The sequence below is a fragment of the Vombatus ursinus genome, unplaced genomic scaffold (assembly GCF_900497805.2).
Source record: "Vombatus ursinus unplaced genomic scaffold, bare-nosed wombat genome assembly UNPS02014924.1, whole genome shotgun sequence".
Lineage (NCBI taxonomy): Eukaryota > Metazoa > Chordata > Mammalia > Diprotodontia > Vombatidae > Vombatus > Vombatus ursinus.
This window is the reverse complement of record NW_020954702.1, coordinates 4,359,508-4,381,533: the sequence shown is the minus strand read 5'-3', so window position 1 is coordinate 4,381,533 and position 22,026 is coordinate 4,359,508. Positions and strand designations below refer to the sequence as shown.

Here is a 22,026-nt window from a genome sequence, read left to right as displayed (position 1 = left end):
ATTTGAGGAGTTAGAGTAATTGTGTAGTTACAGTGTTAAAAGTGTCATGAACATTAATATTAAAGTCTGCAAAGATGATGGCAGGGGAGTTATGTTTGCAAACAATAGTAACAGTGCTAGGCAAACTTACTCTAAAATTTTTAAATGTCCAATCTGATTTAGGACTAATTTTTGACTGTATAGATTATTGATAACTCTGGTCTATTGGTTGGCTTTTTGCTGTAGAATATAGTAGATCCTAAACTGATATGCTTTGTCAAATATAACAAAATGCTAAATTTCTTTTACTGCCTCCCATTGGTTTTTCAGTCTTCTATACTATATTTAGATTTTTCTTTTAATTTTTTTCAATTACATGTAAAAATAAATTAACAGTCATTTAAAAAAATTTTGAGCTCCAAATTCTTTCTCTCCTTTCCTTCCCTCCCTCCTTATTGAGAAGGCAAGCAATTTGATAAAGGTTATACATGTACAATCATACTAAACATGTTCCTATATTAGTTATGTTGTAACTTTCAGATTTTTCCAAGCAAATGTTCTGAGTAAAAGAATTCTCTGACATGCAGCTGATTTGTTAATATTATGAGTCAAAGCTATATTTTAAAGAAAAACGAATGAAACACACTGGATTTATTTATCTTAGAGGCATTATGCTGCATTCCTATGTAGTAAAAGTCCACATTGTGTAATCTTATTTCAAAGGGTAGGGAGACTTATTTTTATACATTTTTTGGTCAAGGTTTTTTCAGTTCCCTTTACTACTTTAATTTTGAGGAATATCTGTAAATAATATTGTTATCTTTTATTTAAATAAGGAGGGGACCACAGAAGAGGAAGAAAAAGAGGAAGCAGAAGAGGAAGAAGAGGCAGAAGACTCTTAGTTCTTTTCATGCTTCATTTCTTCAAGTTTCTCAGGTATTTGTTTATTTGCTTGAAAAAAATTATTCCAGGAATGACTGTGATGAGCCATTGATATTAAATTTCCAGTGTCAGAAAAACAAATCTCAACATGGGCCATTTAAATGTGTCTTGGTCTCTTTTTCTAAGGCATTGGTTCTAAAATTCGAAAGGTCACACAGCCATGTCAATTGTTCACTACAACTTTATGTTATCTAGCTGTCACTGCAAGAAGGTATTTCTTTTACTCCTCCCTAACTGAATCCCTGTAACTTCCCCATAACAGCTTTTCCCAATTTTATCTGCTGTCCTCAACCTTCCACACTTCCTTCTCTCCCCTTCCACTCAGCAGACCTTGTCTTAAACTATACTGAGAAAAGAGAGCATTTACAATGTACTTTTTCTTGTCCATCTCAAAACATCTTATCACCTGCCATTTTCTCTTTTACTCTACTCGTTGAGGTAGAGGTCATTCTTCTCCTTGACAAAGCTTCTACTTGTACTATTGATCCCACCCACTTTCTGTCATCTCTAGCAAACTTCTCCTCTCCCCCTGTCTCTGTCTCTGTCTCTCTGTCTCTCTCTTTCCCCCTTTCCCCTTTTCCTTCTCCCCCTTTTCTCCTCTTACCCACTCCCACTCACCAATCTCTTCTCCTTCTCCCCCTTCTTCCTCTCAGCTACTCCCCCTCTTCTCCTTCTTTCCTGCTCTTACCCTCTGTCTTCCTCTCTCCCTTCCTCCATCCCTCCCCTTAATCTCCCTGCAAACATGCCCAAGTCTTCTTCATCCTTGAAAAAAAACCCTCTGAATTGATCCTAATATTTCTTTCATGTTTTGTTCTTTCTCTCTCATACTCTTCTCAGCCAAACTCTTATAAAAATTGTCCACACTCCTTGCCTCAGCTCCCTTTCATCTTATTATCTTTTCAACCCTTTGCAATCTGGTTTCGGACCTCATAACTAAACTGAAACTACTGTCTCTAAAGTTACCAGTGATCTTTTAATTAACAAATATGATGGCCTTTCTTGAACTCTCTGAATCCTTAACACGACTGACTACCTTTTCTCCCTGGAGACTCTCTCCTCTCTGGATTTTTGTGATACTGCAGCTTATTGGTTTTCCTTCTTGAAAAGGAAAGAAATCTGACAACTCCTTTTCATTCTCTTTTTCTGGATCAGCATTCATGTCACATCCTATAAATGTGAGTATGCCTGAGGCTCTTTCCTGGGCCTTTGTCTCTATCCTCTCTCTGTGATCTCTTCAACTCATAAGGATTCAGTTATTATGTCTGTGAAGATGACTCCCAGATCTGTGTGTGTATAGATATATATATACACACACATATATATACATATACATATATATACATATACATATAAATATATATACATATACATATATACACATATACATATAAATATATATATATATATATATATATATATATATCTACTTCTCATCTTTCTTCTGAGCTACAGTCTCACATTGTCAACTCCTATTGAACATTTCAAATTAGGTGTCATTTCAAACTCAGTACATCCAAAACAGAACACTCAGTTTTTTCCTCAAAATCCTCATCTCTTCAGAACTTCCTTGTTTCTGTTGAAGGGGTTACAGTCTTTCCAGGATATCATCTTCAATCCTTTATTCTCAGTCTCCCCACATAGCTAATCAATTGACAATTATTATTGATAATTCTAAACATTTCTATCATTTGTGCCTTTCTCTCTATTCACAAGATGATTACACTAGTTTAAGCCTTTATTACCTTTTGTCCATACTATTGCAATACCCTCCCAATTACTGTCCATGCCTGTCTCTACCCTTTCCAATCCATCCTCATCACAGCTATCATAGTGCTTTTCTGAAGGTCTCATCATGTCACTCCCCTACTCAATAAACTCCAGTGGTTCTTTATTACCTCTAGGATAAAATAGAAACTCTTCTGTTTGTCATTTAATATTCTTCACCACTTGGCCACATATTACTTTTGTAGTCTTATTACATGCAGCTTTAATAGTTTAAAATTATGCTAAGACTTTTGAGATACCGTATGTTACTTTGATTTATACATACTATAGACTAGCCAAACTGACCTCCTTACTATTCCTCACCTATGGCACTCCATCCACCTTCACAATGCCTTAGCACTAGCTGTCCCTCAGTTCTAGAATACACTCCCTCCTCTATTCCACTTCTTAGAATTCCTAGCTTTCTTATTTTTATTTTTATTTATTTTTTTGGCTAGGCAATGGGGTTAAGTGACTTGCCCAGGGTCACACAGCTAGTAAGTGCTATGTGTCTGAGCTCGGATTTGACCTGAGGTCCTCCTGAATACAGGGCCGGTGGTCCATCCACTGCGCCACCTACCTGCCCCTAATTCCTAGCTTTCTTTAAGGTTAAGCTCAAATCTTACCTTCTACATGAAGTCTTTCCTGGTTTCCTCACCTGCTAATAGGGAAAGGAATAAACATTTCCATAGTGCCTACTATGTGCCAGGAACTGTGCTAAGTGATTTTCACGAATATTATGTCATTTGATCTTCACAACAATCCTGTGAATTAGGTGCTGTTACTATCTTCATTTTATAGTTGAGGAAACTGAAGCAAATAAAGCTGAATTGACTTGCCTGGGTAACACAGATGGTGTCTGAGGCTGGGTTAGAACTCAGGTCTTCCTGACTCTAGGCCCAGTGCTCTATCTACTATACTACCAGCTGAAATTTTCTTACATTTATTGTGTATCTATATTGCTTATACCTAGGTAGTAGAGTTTTAAAGACCACCCTCATGTGTAGCCTAGTTGGGAAGTTGAGAGGAATATGTGTTATGCTGCAACAGTCTACAACCACACCAGACCCTCACCCTTTAGCTTGCTGTGTAATAAATTACATTATTGGGGCAGCTAGGTGGTACACTGGATAGAGCTCCAGCCTTGGAGTCAGGAGGACCTGAGTTCAAATCCAGCCTCAGACACATGACACTTACTAGCTGTGTGACCCTGGGCAAGTCACTTAACTCTAATTGCCTCACCACAAAAGACAAAAAAAAAAATTACATTATTTGTTCTCATTTAGGGTAATCAATGAATATATATTTATATTTATTCATAAATTAATAAAATAGTAACATCCTATTAATTATAGCTCTGGGACCCATTCTAGTTATTAACTATTAGCTATCAAATAAACTTGAGAAATTTTTTTTCCACTATAACCACTTTTTACTATAAACTTTTACTCATCTCTCTATGTATGGAACCTTTCCTTTTCCTAGGTTTAACTAAACATCCAATACAATAAAGAGTAAAACAGATATAAATAATTAGTTTTAGTATTAACCTCCTGTGCTAAGGAAAACTATCATCAGATCCAAAATGACAAGAAGCAGGGGAGATATCCTGTCATTTGAAGATGAGAGAGAGAGTCACGAGTAGCTAATTGAGATATTCTGTGACCAAACAGTGCCAAAGAGATCAAGACAAGCCAATGAGCATTTATTAAGAGCCTACTGTGTGACAGACAGTGCTAGGCACTGACAATAAAAAGAAAGGCAAAAAACAGCCCCTGTGCTCAAGGAGCTCACAGTTTAATGGGGTACAGGAGGTACGAGGTAGAGCTGTGTTGCTAAAACCATTTGGACTTCTGATTGGAACTGTTGATTGATCATGTGCCCCTCCTTTCTCCCTGTCTCCCAAAGGGGAGTGTCCTGGTTGTCCCAAAACTTATCCTCATTTCTTGGGAGGTCATTTACCCTTTATGCTTACTTGTGTTTAAGCTCAGCTTTTATTATAAAAACGAGTAACCATTTCATCGCTAGCCTAGCTGTGTGATTGTATGAATACAGCAGAAAGAGACAATAGTAGACCACCCAGGAGCAGAGAGAGAGATTGACACTTTGTTATTCCAGCAAAACACTGTCTTTCTTTGACTGGGGGTGCAGGAGCAAATTAAAGAGAATTATTTATTCATATTTACAACTTCACAGAACAGAAAGAAAGAGACTCTCTTAAAAGCAAACTTTAAAGACAGGTAAGCAGAAAGAGGAAATCAACTCTCCAGGGATGAAGATATATTTTAGGAAGATAGATTCACTGCCCTTTGGGACTAACAGAGAGAAAGGGAAGAGGGAGAGAGGAATCGGTTGCTCCAAACTCAGCCACAATAGAGCTCTGACTGGTGACTTGTGTTTTGTTTGGTCACACAGCTTCACTCCTAGACTCCTGACCTTTTACTCTTCGTGTATCTCAGTCTCTTAGACCTTACTGCTAGTGACAGTGGCATCCCAGACCTCGCACCTTTCTACCCCCCTTCCCTTAATATGGATGGGACTAATTTATTTGTCAAAGTCATGCCAAAATCAAGCTAAACACATACCTACATTCCAGTGAAAACTGATTTTCATAATGATCCTAAGACACTGAAGGGTCTTGACATTATTTGTAAATCATCAACTGTGACTTAAATTATATTCTTTAGAGTTTGAGTATTAAAATGCTTTACCACTTTATCACATTTTAAAAAACTATATATGTATATTTCTATACACGTACATGGCTCTGGAAGTAAAGAATCTGTATTCAGATCCCACCTCTGATGCCTGTTACCTCCATAATCTTGGGAAAATCACAGCCTTTCTGGACCTCACTTTCGTCATCTGTAAAATGAAGGGAACTATACTAGTTGACCTGTGAGTACCTCAAAGCTCTATGCCTATAATCTATAACCCTGATTCTGGATTTTATTGGAAAGCAAAGAGTTTAGTTATTCATGGGAAGCTTATGTCACTTTGTGGTTTTAAATAGCCATTTTCCTTAAAATGAAAAACAACCACTCCCATTGTTTATAAGGGAAGAAAGTTCCTGCAGTCATATGATGTATCATTGAGGGGCCACAATGGCAGAACAGAAAGAGAAACCAAGGTACCTTGTGTTCAAAGTCCTGCCTCAGTTGCTGATCTGCATTGGTAGAAGGAATTCTCTCACCAGAAGTTTTCTACATTGATGAAATCACAAGTCTCAACAGTTAAAAAAAAAGTTCACAAATTTTTAAAGTAGTCCTTCACATCAGTTAATATTGATGACCTGAAGAAATATGTAAGTACTATGAGTTATACTCTATCTTGTATTCTCCTGAAATCAGCTGTTCCCTAGAACATTACCTTGGCAATACCAAGGTTCTACCGACCATGTATAGGCCATATAAAACTTCCATTTAAAGATAATGTAATAGCAGTTACATGCTTTTGACAACAAAAGGAATAACACTTTTATTTTGTTAGTTCAGTAAGTGATCAGTTAATTGAGCAACATATGGCATTGTGCTAGGCTCTGGATATAGCCCAAAGACAAAAATAAATGCAACTGCCCTCAAGGAGCCTACATTTCATTGGAAGAAACATGTATACATATTAGAATGAAGCTCATTGCAAGTGGGTATTATTTCATTCTTTGTTACTTATATCCCCAGTGCCTAGTATAGTACATAACATAGTAGGTGATTAATAAATACTTGTTTCTTTAATTAACATAAGTATATGCAAAATAAATCATGATAATGCAGAATAGTCAGATCAGTAAATGTCTCATGTAGAAGATGATGCTCGAGCTAAGCTTTAAAGGAAACTCAGGATAAGAAGAGGTGGAAGTGAGAACAGAATATATTCTAGGCATGGAGATCAACCTGTGCAAAGGCAGAGTTGGGATATGGAATGTTGTGTGTGAAGAATGGCAAGAAAGTCAGTTTGGCTGGAGTGTAAGGTGAAGGTAGGCTAGAACATCTGAAGGACTTAAAATGCCAAACAAAGAAGTTTATATTTTATCCTAGAACTACTAAGGAGCCACTATAATTTATTGATCTGGGAATGACATGGTCATTCTCTGTGCTTTCAGGAATATCACTTTCAATTTGTGTTGAGAAAGCAAAGATTTAAGGAAGTCAAGTTTTCTTATCATCAGTTAGGTGATGATAAGAAAACAGAGATAAGGACCATCATGATTACACAATAGGCTGCCGAAAATGTAGACTGAATTAAGTAAAAATAAGAGGATAGTATAGAAAGGGCAAAGGTAAAAACCAAAAGACTGGTGATTAAATTTGGGAAATTATGCTAATAAGTACAATTTTGCTAATAAATACTGTCACTACCAACCTGCTATTTGGAACCTATTTGAAACTGGTATCTGAACACTTTGAAACCTTCTTGGAAATCTGTGACTTTCCATTTTGCAAAATTTTGAAAAATATTGCCTTAGGGAGAGCTATTAAAATTTCTAAAAATCTTGAAAATCTTGGTGACTGTTTTTTAGATTATTCCTAAGATAAGGTCATATTTTAAATATTTTTGGAGGATAGAAGTAAGGCAAAAGGAACATTAGATATCAGTCTAATATTTTCATTTTATAGATAGGAAAACTGAGACATAGGAAGCTAAGTGATTTGCTCAAGGCCTTACAGCTAGTTATTGTCAGAACTGAAAATAGAACCCAAGTCTCCCATACTATTTCTTAAAATCATGTTGTTTCCTACGTCAAAACCAATTTCTGGAAAAATGAAAGTTGACAATGGACCTGAAGAAATTAACTAGGAAAAAATATTCCATCACTTGAATGATGATAAAACAAAATGTGACAATATGCTTTCTTTCCCTTCTTATTGATATAAAATGCAAAAAAATCAACAAAATGTTCATAAACATCATTCAAATCTCCTTAACCAGATATTTTCATTTTATAAAACTATTTCTTTTAAAGTAGTATCTATGTAAAAATGAGATTTGAACATTCATTATAATAATTCATTAAGTATTAAGTAATATAGCCTAAGCATAAACTTGATTTTTTCCAAATCCTTTTATAGCCTTATCCAGGAGAGAGTAAAATCTAGCCTGAGGGACATATTTGGCTCCCTAAACCAGTTAGTATACCTTTGATCATATATGTATCAATAAAAAAATTTTGAGATCTCATTTCTAATATGTGCTTATTTGTTTACTATATGCAATTCCTACTGTACTCATATATAATGTATATTATAAAGCATACACAAAATAGGAATTAAGATGAGAAAATGAAATAAAATTTTTCAAAGCAATTTTTATTTACAACTGATTCAAAATCCCTTTTTGCTGTCACTAAAGTATTCTTTTCACTAAAACAATATTAATATTTTTAGTGATGGCAATGTAACTGAATGTTTTATTCTTTTTAAGAATCTTGGTTTAATATTTGTGATACAGTAATATATCATAATATGTCAAAAGTGAAAGGACTGAGGATACCACTGTTAACTTCTTCATTTTGTGAAACTCCCATTCTTTTCTCAGCATACATTGAGGGACATACATGGCATGTGACTCTCTGATGCAATGAACTTATTGAAGGCATCAGTATAAATATTTATGTTAAATAGTAACAAAATGTAATTTCTTATTTTTTAATTTTTATGAACATTTATAATTTAGTTTTCCAAAATGCATACATATGTCAATCATACCTTGCTCCTGTGACATCTTATTAATCAGTAGCACTTGGTTTTCTGTAGAAAAGCACTAGGAGCTAAGTGAAACACTTGGATCTTACTATTGACCAATGGGAAGCATGGTATGTGGGACAGTGTTTCACTTGGTTAAGGATGTCAGGTTAGAATTCTAGGCCAAAAAGAATGATTGATTGAAATGAGCCTCTTTGATTTGTTATGTCAACTATTGTATGAATTACCAAAGTAAGCAGTATTGCAGTAACTGTGGTGGAACACTTGATTTAGGGTTTGCTTAGAAGGTTTTACTGGCCTTGTTCTATGTTTCCCTTTTTAATTCACACATAAATAATAAGGCAACCATAATTTCTCAGACTTTTTTCATTTGAAAATTATGCTTTCCTGCCACATCCTGAAGCTCTTTTTCTGTAAAATTTTTTGTATATATCTCATTACTACTTAGATTCCAAATTTTTTTTTTCTTCAGCCTCACAGAATTTTGTAGGAACATTTTCATCTTGGGTCATCTTCCCATTGCTTGGATTTGAGGTCTTGAGATGTCTGAGTTAGGTCTAGAGGAGGGGTTCTAATCCTCTATTTCAGCATAATAGGTTTCCTTTGTAATCCTATGCATTTTTAATGCATTAAAATATTCTTAGAAAGGGTTCAAAGACTTCACCAGGCTGCCGAATGGGTCCATGATAAAAAATGGTTAAGAACCTCTGTGTTCAAGTGTTATCTTCCTTTTTTATGAGGAGTATCTAAATTTTGCAAGTCTAGCTCTTTTTACTAATAGTCTACAACTGGTTGCAATGGGGAGTTAATTTTTCTGACAAGCCTTTGAGAAACATGGCCTGAGTCCTTCTGTGTCGCACTGGATGGCTGGCTGCATCAAAGATCACAATGGAGACTATTCTCAAGGGTATCTTATCTGTATACTCAGTCATTAACACTTTCATTTTCTTTTGCTGCATCTGTAGCAACTCTAGACTCATTCAGCAACCACATCTATTGGAATGATAGAAGCAAATCTTAGAGAGCTGGGAAAAGTCAACTTAGAAGACTGAGATCTGTTTAGGAGATGAAAACTCAGTATCTCACTTTTTTCCCTCCACAGAACAAAACTGTTCTATGGTTATCTTCAGAGTTGTGGACACTAAAATCTGTCTCCTATGATTTTCCAACTTAATTTATTGCTTTTTTTTGATATCTTGATATCCATATTAGTTAGAGATGTTCTTTTGGAATAATTTTCCCAGTCATGGTTCTCTTCTTCTCAGGTTTTTCCATTGTTGTATCCTGTTTAGCATTTACAGCCCTTTGTAACCTGTCCCCACCTTACCTTTATAGCCTTATTACACATGACTCTCTTTCATATGCTCTTCAGTCCAACCAAGTTGACATTATTACTGTTCCTTATATACTCTGTCTCCCATTTCTGTCTTTGCACTGCCTTTCACCATGCCTTTAATATGCTCCCTTCTCATGTCCACCTCTTAGAATCCCTACTATCCTTCAAAGTTTAGGTCAGCCCAAACTTCTACATGAAGCTTTTCCTAATGATTCTGGCTGGTAGTACCTTCCTCCTCCTCAAATTATCCTCTAGCTATTTTGTTTACACTTTGTTTACACTTGTAAAATAATATGCAAGCATTCTAGGGACTAATGAGGTACTCATTCCTTATGGGGAAGAAATGTTCAATCTTGGTTGTTCGAGACTTAGGGACAAGAAAGTATGAGATCTTGTGGGTGGAGAGAGAGTAGGAATTGACTGAGAGTACTATAGCATAGCTATAGTGAGAGTTCTCACTAACTCACTGACTAACTTCCAGGAAACTATCTCCTTAGTCCTTCAAGGCTTGGGGAAGGTGCTAAATTCCTAGAGGGCAGATAGCCTGTTTCACTTTTGTCTTTGCATCTTTGCACCTAGCACAGTCTCTGTCATGTAGTAGGTGACTACTAAATGCCTGCCAATTGATTGTCATCTTCCCTCAATCCGCTGGGTCCCCTTGATTTGGCTTGGCTGTTCCTAGGGGCTATTCATGTGCTACTCTACCTCCTTGTCTATTGTTGCCACCTCCAACTTTATTACTGCCACCTCTCACATCTGTCACTATATCACTTAGCCTGCATCTGTCCCCACTGCCACTACATCTTTCCAGCCCTTGGAGAGAAGGAGTGATGGAGGACAGATAGAAGAGCCATCTGCTGTCATATTCAATGATGCTGCTATAGCCCACCAGGGAGAGCTGCCTCTATTAGAAAATGGTAGTGGTGGGAACAGAAAGATGCCTTTCCCATACTTTCTTCCTGCACCCCCATCAATCATCTTAAGAAACCTCTGGGGTGCATAGCTCTCCCTCTTTGGAGACTACTGCTCTAGTGTGGTGTTTATTGAAAGTAGATATAATTCTAGGACAGTTTTTAATATGGAAAACTTAATTCTCCTCCCTTGTATTGGAGTGAATGTTAGTTCACAGCACAGAAGAAAATTTAATGCATGTGAAATAATCAAGACTGTAATGAATATTAAAAGAGTATCCTAAAAGTATTCTTCTCCCTAAATGTTTTCCTTTCCCTTTAGGAAGTGAAGTACAAGCCATGCCACTATGTTTCATCAATGTTGCCCCAGCAAAATGAGATGGCCTGAGGTTTAGACACATTTCTTAATATATCAGTGCTACATTGAGGAGTTGCTGTGCCATATATGTGGGTAGATGTATATTGTCTATATCTATATGAAAGAAAATATGGATATATAACATAAATTTACGTTTGGTTCACATAGATGTGTTTGCTATGAATGAGCACACTTTAATAATAACCTGAAAAATTTATTCCAAGCTATGGAACTAGCTCAAATTCAGCCCAAGAGATTCTAAGGGTGTTTCCTGTACATGTGCCTTATGCTGCTTCTGTCAGAACAATTTTGAATATGTTACAGTGTACAATGGTCTAAATAAAAGCTTTTGATGTAAAGTCATGCCTTTGTCCAGAGAAGCCTCATTTTCTTATTTATAATCTCAATTGCCAGTACTTTAATTTACATGTTGCATAATTATACATGGGCTAATATTTTCCATAGATATTGTGATGTTTAAAATTTTTTATTTAGTACTATATTTTGTAGATATTTAATGTATTCATAATATCTATTTTAATTCTTTGTAAGTGACTGTTAGTGGTGATGTCTACATGTATAAGTGTGGTAGAAAAGACAGATGTGACCTGTATTGTCTTCTACATGAAGATCTGTTGTTTTGCCACTCTAGCTGTAGATTGTACGAGTGTTTTTTTCTTTTCTGTTAAAAATACATCTATCTTTACCTCATAGTCTTTTTAGGGAAAAAATTAAAACTTTGACCTCTTCTCTCATGAACCCACTTTGAATCCTCCATATCTAATCTGTGGCCAAGACCTATTGATTTGACCTTTATAACATCTCTCAAATATCCCCCATTTTTTCCTCTGACACTGCTACTGCACTGGTACAGGCTTTCCTTGCATCAGGCTTGGACTATTGCAAGAGCCTGCTGGTGGATCTATATCTCAAGTCTCTCCCCACCCTAATTCATCCTTTGTTCAGCTACTAAAGTGATTTTCCTAAAGCACAGATCTGAACATGTGATGGCCCTATTCCTTAAATTCTAGTGGCTCCCTATCACCTACAGGATTCAATATGGAATCCTCTATTTGGCATTCAAAGCCCTTCATAACATAGTCCCCTCCTACTTTTCCAGTCTTCTCATACCTCACCCCCCACCACATACTCTTCAATTCAGTGACGCTGGCCTCCTTGCTGTTCCATGAACAAAACACTCCGTCTCTTGGTTCCAGACATTTTCTCTGCCTGTCCCCTGTGGCTGAAATGCTCTCCCTCTTCATGTCTGCCTACTGGGTTTTTTGGTTTCCTTTAAGTCCCAATTAAAATCTCATCTGCTACAGGAAGCCTTTCCCTATCCCTCTTAATTCTAGTGCCTTCTGTCTTTTAATTATTTCCTATTTATATAGAATATAGCTTTTTTTTTACGTATGTGTTTACATATTTACTCATTGTCTCTACCATTAGATTGTGAGCTCCTTCAGAGTAGGGACTGCATATCTCTTTTTGTATTCCCATTACTTAGCACAGTACCTTAATATATGTTTATTGACTGACAGACTGGAGTGGACAGAGACCTGATGCAGGGAGACCAGCCAACACACTCTTGCAATAGACAGGGTACGAGATGATGACAGTCTGCCCTAGGGTGGTGTCTGTGGGAGTGAAGATAGAAATGACAAGATTTGGCAGCAGATTGGATATATGGGATGAGAACAAGTGACAAATCATGGATAACAATGAACATATAGGAGTTAGAGTATGGTGGTGCCTTATATTGTAGTTGGGAAGATGGGCAGGCTTGAGAGGAAAAATGAGTTCTGTTTTGGTTATTTTGAGTTTGAAGATGTTTGTGAGACATCTAGTTTGAGATGTTCAGTAGGCATTTGTCTGGAGGGAAGTTAGAGTTGAGTAAGTAGATCTGAAAATCATCAACATAGAAATGATAATTGAATCCATGAGAGCTGATGAGATAACCAAGTGAACTGCTGTAGAGGAGGAAAAGAAGAGGATGAAGGACAGAGCACTGGGAGATACCCATGGTTAGAGGGTATAACATGGAAGAAGATCCAGCAGAGAAGACTGAAAAAGAATTGTCAGACAACAAGGAGACTAGAGAACAGTGTCCCAAAAAACTAGAAAGAAGAGAGTTTGAAGAAGAGGAGGAAGATTGACAATGTCAAAGGCTAAATGATTGGGAAAGGCTATTAGGTTTGAAAATTAAGGGACCCTTGGTAACCTTTGAGAGAGCAGTTTTAGTTGAATGATGAGGTTGGAAGCTAGACTGTAGTGAGTGGGAGGAGAAGATGTGTTGGCATTGATTGTAATTAGGAGTCTCAAGGAGTTTAGCCATGAAAGGCAGGAGAGATATACAAAGATAACTAATAGGGATGGTGAGTTTTTTTTTTTTTAGGATGGGGGTGACATTTTTATAAGCACCAAAGAAACAACTAGAAGATAGGGAGAGATTAATGATTAGTGAGAAAGTGGGGATGACAGATGGGGCAATCTGTTGGAGAAGACAGAATGGGATCACTTGTGCACATGGAGGGTTTTGCTTTTTCAAGGTCAACTCTTTATGTGAGGCAGGGGTGAAGGAGGAGATAGTAAGGAAGCTATTTGAGTGATTATAGATAACAAAAAGAGTGAGTTCTTAGTAAATGGCTTCAATATTTTTAGTGAAATATGAAGCAAGGGTTTTAGCTGAGAAGGTGGGAGAGGGGAGGGTTTCCATGGGGTTTGAGAAGGAATGAAAAAGTTTGAAATAGTTGTAAATCATGGAATTAAGGGAGGCAGAAATGATTGCCTTGTTGCAGTTTGGACCCAGTTGAGATGTGATCTTAATTTGTAGGAGATCTCATCAGCATAGTTTGTACTTTCTTCAGTACTATGTGAATAGGAATAGGAACTGCAAATGGTAGAAGTAATATAAGGTTGAGTCTTGATAAAGTGTTATTAGCAAGGGATTTTAGTACAGAAGGGGTTGAGACAGAAAAAGGATGAGAGTATAGTCAGTTTGGGGTTGATAGCCTGGGAAAAACTGAAGAATAGAGGAATTAGAAGTCATGTTGAGAATGAAGAATATGGTTAGGGGTCACAAGGCATAGACAAAGACAGTATGATAAAAGACTATGATCAGATAAGGGTATAATCATCTGTGTAGCTAAGGTGGGGTAGAGGTCATGTGAATTTTATAGCTTGAGGAATTGGGAACTTAGGGTCATTGAGGTAGTATCAGTATATATTCTGAAGTCCTCTACTATTAGGGAAGGAATTGGAGATGAGAAAAAGACTATGATCCAGGCACTAAACTCATTGAGTAGGGAAGGAAAGTGTTCTGGAGGTTGAGATATAACAGCCAGCAGCATCTTGATTGATTGATAAATTTGGATTGAACAAACCTTAAAGGAGGAAAGATCATTAAGTGATAGCAATAATGGGAAAGTAAAGAAGAGGAAAAAGACTAGTCAGGGAGTACAACTGAAAGTAAAACTGGTCCTGGAAAGGGTGACCATGGATGTAGTGTCATCAGGATGGAGCCACATCTCACTGAGAGCCAGCAAATGAAGGAAATGGGAAAAGAAAAGACTCAAGATGAAAGCAAGTTTGTTAACTACTAGAAGGTGACTGAGACAATGACAGCTCTTGTGTTTCAGGAAGCATGTAGCTAAGTGGAGGGATGAAATGGAGGGGGGAGAGACTTGAAAAATGAAACCAACCAGAAGTCTAGTATGGTAGTCAAGGTACAAGGGACTGCACCAGGGTGGTGGTGGTGTTGGAGGAGATAAGGAGGAATATAGGAGAGATATTGCAAAGGTAAAGTCAACAGGACTTGGAATGTGAGAAAAAAATGGAGATTCAAGGATGACACTTAGGTTGTGAGCTTCAGTCATTTGATAGCAATAGGAAAATTAGAAAGGTGAAGAGGTTAAGGGAAAAGTTAATAAGTCCAGTTTTGGACATATTTTTCTAATAAGTAATTGGTAATGTGAGCCGGAGGTCAGGAAAGAAGTTAGGGCTGGATATATAGATAGGAGAGTTATCACCACAGAGGTGATAATTGAATATGTGGGATCTGATCAGAACACCCAATGAAATAATGTAGAGGGAGAAGAGATGAGGACCCAGAATAGAGCCTTAGGGAACACCCAAGGTATGACTAGATCTTCCTAGTAAAGATGGCCAGAGAAGGTAGTCAGACTAGTAAGAGATGAACCCAAAGAGGTAGGTATCACAAAAACTTAGAGAGGAGAAATATCCAAGAGAAAGTGATTGACAATGTCATTTGGTAGGTATGTAGAGGTCAAGAAGGATGAGGATTGAGAAAAGGCCATTAGATTTTGCTTAATCAAGAGATTGTTGGTTGTGAGGGACTGTCTGATGTTGGCAGCTATCAGGTTGGGCACTGTGGCAAGGGTAGGGTAGGATCTGGGTATTTTGGAAGTCGAGGCAGGGGCTGTGGTAGGCAGAGTCGTGGTGAACTGGGATGGGCTGGATACGGAGAAGCCCTGAGGCAATGGGCAGTGCTTTGTGAGATAAGCTGGGTACAAGGAAGTAGCCGGAGCTTGAGCTCCTGAGGCAAGGGGCGGTGCCATGTGGGAGTGGGACGGCAGAGGACTGAGTTCCCTTTGCTTAGTCCCCTCCCTATATGCAACGTCATCCCCAGACGCCTCTTGTGACCTTCCTGACTTCCTGGGTCCCTTTGCACAGCACTGACCCCAGACCCCTCCTGAGTCTGACTTCCTAGGTCACGTACTCTTGTCTATGCGTCAATCCCAGATGCCTCCTCCCTGTATCCGGTCCTAGCCTCCTACGTCACTCCCTCCCCCTTGGTGTGCTAAACTCAGACAGCCCCTTCCGGTATCTGACCCTACAATCATTGGCTAGTAAGCGGGCTGGGGAGGAGGGGCTAGGTAGGTACTTAGAACAAGCGTGGTCAGATCACACACGTGTGCTCTCCTGGCTCCTGCCCTGTTGCTCTGGCCTTGCTGCTTGGGCTTGCTATGATGGCTTGCTGTGTTGGCCTCTGAATAAAGCTCTGGTGTTGGCGCCTCCCGATGGCTCGTCTCTGTGTGGTTATCCGGCAGAGGACCGAAGACTGGAGTGTGAGTAAGACTCTGGTAGTGTGCTTTTTATAAGAGAAGCGGGTACCGGCGTACGGCCGGCAGAAGGTCGGCGTGCGGCCAGTATAGTTGGTACCTTCAGAGAGAGCAGATTCAGTTGAATGAGAAGGTTGGAAACCAGAATACAGAAGGTTTAGAAGAGATTGAAAGGAGAGGAAACATTGATTGTCGATGGCTTTCTCGAGGAGTTTGACCATGAAAGGAAGAAGAGATATAGCATGATATAGTAGGGATGGAAAAGGGAGGGTTTGGGGGAAAAGATAATGAGTTCTGTTTTAGATATGTTGAGTTCAGGATAACTACAGGATATCCAATTCACCATGGATTGTTAAATTTGGAAGGAAAGAATTAAAATATTTGCAGCCTTCTTTATGCCTTAAGAGTATTCTTTTCTTTCATCCTCTCTCTTTTTCTTCCTATATCATGAGTTTACAAAGATAGAGATTTTGGAGTACAGAAATCCCCTTATATTCTGCACTGACTTTATTTTTTTCCTCTTTTGTGATAGACACATACTCATGATTTCTGTTTTCACAGAATGGTGATGTTGTTTTTATTTCTCTGTTTAGAGCAGAGCTGTGGAATGTGGAATTTATTATCCGAACCTGTTCAATTTAAGTCCATCAGATGACTAGCTGATTTATTGAGCTAATCCTCATTTCGCTGAACACAATGTTATGTACATTCATCTTTGAACTGAAATTTCCTCAATGTTACTAAAATATACTTTATTTCTAATAGTTTTTTTAAAGATAGACCTGTAAAAATATAAACTGCTGAATGTAGTCTGCTGAATTCCACTGTCACCAAAATTAGATGATAAAGAATTTGTGAAACTTCTTCAATATCTATAAAATACATAGGTACATGTAGTCAACCCTGGCTTGCCCCTTCTCCCCCCATCTCCAGCAGTGTAATGCTTTGTCTTCATGTGCTGATACTATATGTTTGTAACCTGGAAAGGCAAGTTTGCTGTGATTTGAAGCCCATAGGTATGCATAGAGCATGGGCTTCAGGGCCTGCCTGCACCCTTGGCCCACACTCTATGGATACTTCTTGTGGTTGTTGAGTCATTGTGTCCCATTCTTCGTGACTCCATTTGGCATTTTCTTGGCAAAGACACTGGAATGGTTTACCATTTACTTCTCCAGCTCATTTTACAGATGAAGACACAGAGGCAAACAGGGTTAAGTGACTTGCCCAGGGTCACACAGCTAGTAAGTGTCAGAGGCCAGATTTGAACTCAGGAAGATGAGTCTTCCTGACTCTAGGTTTGGCACTCCATACACTGCACCACCTACCTGCCCTGGACACTGGTGCTTAAGCTACAACTGAAATGAAAAAGTAAGCAGTCTTAAAATACAAATAAATTTAAGTCTGGGCATACTCACCATAAAAATAAAAATAAATGAAACAGACAATCCTAATATTTTAAAATATAATTCCTGTAACAATCAATGGCATTTTATAAAGTGCCTTTTGAATTTCTAAACCACAGGAGAAATGTTTTTTTTTTTGAGAAATGTTTTAAAATAAATATTAGAGGTGTCATTCCCAGCACTTTAAACAATACTAGCTTCCAACCAACTACCACTTATAAGGTTGGTAAGTCATAAGAGCTAAAGCAGTAAGGCAAACAAAGAGGGGGGACAGGAGGTAGCATATTCCAGGCCAGTTATAACACCATTTCCTCCCCTTAGATCCTATAGAGACGGTTCAGAACTTTGAAACCAATAGCCCCAGCAATAGTGGTGCTTCCCAGAACACCATCTAGCCTGGCCCCCACAGTTATCATTAAAGGGATCAGTTCTTGTGGAAAAGAGGCTCACCTTCATTGCCATCAGTTGCTACTGATGGGCACATAATCCCAAGACCCTGGGAATACCAGTGTCTCCTAGACCACTGATCCTATTTCCAGCATAGCCCCCATAGCGATTATCCCAGGAAGCAACCTTATATGAAAATGTGATCTGGCAACTGCTTCTGTATCTACAGAAGCCCCCAATTTCTTAGCAGAGATATTGAAGACCCAGGAAAAGAAATTCTTTTTTTTCTTTTGGCAAGGCGATTGGGGTTAAGTGACTTGCCCAGGGTCACACAGCTAGTAAGTGTCAAGTGTCTGTTCTGAGACCGGATTTGAATTCAGGACCTCCTGACTCCAGGGCTGGTGCTCTGTCTACTGAGCCACCTAGTTGCCTCAGTAAAAGAAATTCTTAACATCAAAGTCCTTGGCACTGACAAATAGTTTAAAATTAGAAATAGATGATTTTATAAGTGGAAAGGATGCTGAAAGAATATGCATTACAATCTGCTTTGCTACTGTACCTGAAGAACTGCTGAACCTTTCTGTCTGACTGGCAACTGAAATCTATATATAATCTCCTTGAGGGCAGGGACTGTCTTTTGCCTCTTTTTCTATCCCCAGGACTTAGCACTGTGCTGGCACATAGTAGGTGCTTAATAAATGTTCCTTGATTGACTGTCTCCTCCATTAGATTGAGAATTCCTTGAGAGCAGAGCTTTTCTGTTGGCATCTCCAGTGTTTACAATGTTTTGCAGATGGGAAGTGTCTTTATTCATTCATTGAAAAGATATGTGTTAGCCCTGGGAATTTGGCCGTTTCAAATGTTAAATTGTTTGCTTCTCTTATGACTGTAGCTTCTATTTGAATCTGGAACCAGAATAAAAATTATAGATTCATTTTTTAAAAGTCATTTATTTTTTATTTATTTTTATAGATTAATTTTTAAAGTTGATCTATGTAATATTTTAAAAAGAAGTTGAAGGTTTTATTGTTAAAAGTCCTCTAGAGATTAGTAGACAGGAGTGCTACTTTGGAAAAAGTTATTCGGAATAAAAGGCCCAATGTAAATAAATTGTCTTAAATATTAACAAGAAAAGTAATACGATGGTGGAATAATCAGGGGGATGAAACGTCATCAAAGCACCAGATATGGAGCAAAAGACTGAATTTGATTTATAAGTATTTGAGTGTTCTAAATCTATTTAATTGCTTTAAAAACAAAATAAACTATTCCTGTGTATTTTTTCTTTAGTTATGTTCAAATATGTCCTAAATTTCTACAGATGAAAGGAAATAAATATCTATTTGTTTCTTCAATGTCCTTGGCTCTCTGAAGTATTTTGGAAAGGGTTCTTTGGATTGAAATGCCCATTTGGTATAAGGATAAATGATTTATGATGATAGAATGGATTTTTGAATTGAACCTTAAATAAGTTTTCTCAATATATGAATGTGTAGTGAGATGGGGTGGTGGTGGTGGTGAGGAGTAAGTCTGGCCAATGAGAGCCCAGTCCTTATGAATATTCATAGCAAGTCTTTCTAATGTAGTACTCCATGGGGACTCTGGAGTAAGTGCAGGCATGACTAGTTCTTCAAGTGTCTTTCCAAAACAAGAATGATTCTAAAAGATGTAAATATAGGCATGCTATTTCTAGTTCACAAATCATATGGTGAAAAAATGTTTTTTTTTTAATTGGCTGGATGTTGAGTCAGACCTGGCATGTTATACAAAAGATTATCATTGGGGCAACTTGACCCTTCCCTGGTATCTATCAAGGAAAATAAAGTAGTGTGACTTCCGGGTATGGGAAGGCCCTTGGGCTGGCATGATGCTTCAAGTGTATGGCCCTGCTGGTACCCTACTTTCCCTTTCCATATCACCACAAAGCCATAAGCATATCATCTTGTTGTTGCTTTTGTCCTTGTTGTATCTATTCTTTCCTGCCTTAGGTGAAGGAGTATTAGAGCTGGAATCAACTTACTAGACTGTGACCTTATGAACTTTGAAAAGTTGGCAGATCCACCAGAGATCTGTGAGCCAGAGTTTGTGACAGTTAATTTTGGTCCATTAACATTACTCCAAGGAGTGACAAGGACCCAGCCCATAGTGGATTGACCCCACAACCAAGGTGACAGATTTTATAAGTAAAGGAGTGGCTTCGTTCTTTGGCCATTCTGCATTTGGAAGTGAACTGGGTGGGAGTGAATGTTTTTTGTACCATTTAAGATTGAATCTATTCTATCTAGGGAAGGAGATGGTAGAGGGAAAAGAGTGTATACCCAGGTTTGGAGGGAAATGATTTGTACTTCTTTTTTAGCTATGACTTCTCAGAAAATATTCCTGCTATTAGATGATAACTAGGGCACTAATCAGAAAACTGATATTAGGGAGATACACTAGAGTGGAGGTTTTAACTGATAACATTACTCAGTAAATCACAAGCATTTATTAAGCACTTACATATTCCAGATACTGTGTATGCTAAGCCCATACAAATACAAGGCCTAGAATTGGTCAACCTGTAATTTCAGCAAAGATTATTTAAACCTATACGTCGTCCTTGATGATATAAAAGGACAAAATAAACCTAATTTATGAAATGTTTAATTGTTTTTCAAACATTTTAGTTTTTAGTACTAATATCAGGATATTTGAGAAGAAAAGTTGTCATGTTCTAGGGGAAAAACAAACAAAAAAACATAAACCCCTTTTTAATTTCACGAGTAGATAACAGAATAATATAATTAAAGGATTTTTCCCTGACCCTCAACCACATTAAAATACCAATACCAAAAGAGTAACTCTCAGAGTTTTGGTGGCAATCCCAACATTTCTGAGACAAATTTGCTAAATGAAATCATCAAATCTATGAATTCTTTGTTACTTTATTTATTGACTACACTAAGGACCCTGCCCTATCATCCCCTTCATAGATGGCTGGTACACTTCCCTTTATACCAGAAATTATGTTGATGCCTTTTAGAATCACTCTTGTTTTAGAAAGACATTTGTAATCAATCTGTAAGCCTCAAAATAAGTTCCTGTAAATGTTCCGGACTTTGCAATATTTGCTGAGGGTACAAAAGTAAGCTCATGACCTAAAGGAACTTATGTTCTATCAGAGAGACAACACATACTTATGTAAGTGTGTACAAATTATACCTATGTACAAATTATATGTGGAATGAATGCAAGATGAATGTGTGTAGATGCCCTTGCATAATTAGAAAAAGGTGCCCTAGGTGTTTGAGTCAGAGTTGCAAAATAACATTTTTTAAAAAGGAGGCAGTCACAGGGAGTCCATTGCTAGGCATAAGCCTCCAAAGAGCCCAAGGACAGAAGGAAAAGGTGTGTGTGTGTGTGTATGTGTGTGAAAATATTCATCATCTCTTAGCAAAGAACAAGTGTAGGTACTCATTGATTAGAGAATGTTTAAATAAATCATGGTATATGAATGTAATGAATACTACTTCATTGTAAGAATTGATGAAGAATTCAGAAACATGGGAAGACTTTTTGTGAACTGATGCAAAGTAAACAGAACCCAAAAAACCAATATACACAATGACCACAACAATTTAAAAGGAAAAGAACAGTTAAATGAAACTGAACACTGCATAATTATAATGTCCAAGCTTGGCCCCAGAAAAGAGTTGAGAAAACACACCTCCCTTCCTTCATTGGATGGGGAACTACCAGTGTGAAGTACTGCACATATCAGCTATGGTTGATGATTGGTTTTCCTTAACTATATTTTCTTTCTTTATAAATCTTTGTTACAAAAGAAAGCTCATTGGGAAGGAGGTGAGGTTGTAGGGGTATATTTTGAAATGAATATAATATAAAGACAAAAATAATTGTATAGAGAGAGGTGAGGTAATTAGATAGGAAATTGAGAGAATCAGTCTCAAGTCCCAGCTCTTCTAGTTACTAGCTCTCTAACCTTATGAAACTCACTTGACCTTTCTATACCCATGTTTCATCTGTTAAAAGAATTAGCCTGGCAAGCCAGACAGCTTAGGAATCAGGAATCTGGAAATCAATTAAACTTTTTTAGCTCCTGCTATGTGCCAGATACTGAAAAAAAAAAAAAAAAGAAAAGAAAAAAAACAGTTCCTGTCCTCAAG

General features: G+C 37.6%; 1 protein-coding gene across 1 annotated transcript in view; it reads left to right on the top strand.

The window, feature by feature from the left end:
• SH3BGR (SH3 domain binding glutamate rich protein) overlaps positions 1–11,329 on the top strand; it is a 92,647-nt gene extending 81,318 nt beyond the window's left edge. Inside the window, 3 exon segments of the mRNA XM_027843611.1 lie at positions 816–865; positions 867–915; positions 10,954–11,329. Coding sequence (XP_027699412.1) covers positions 816–865; positions 867–915; positions 10,954–11,019 — 165 coding nt within the window. The 3' untranslated portion in view covers positions 11,020–11,329.
• The last annotated feature ends 10,697 nt before the right edge of the window (positions 11,330–22,026 follow it).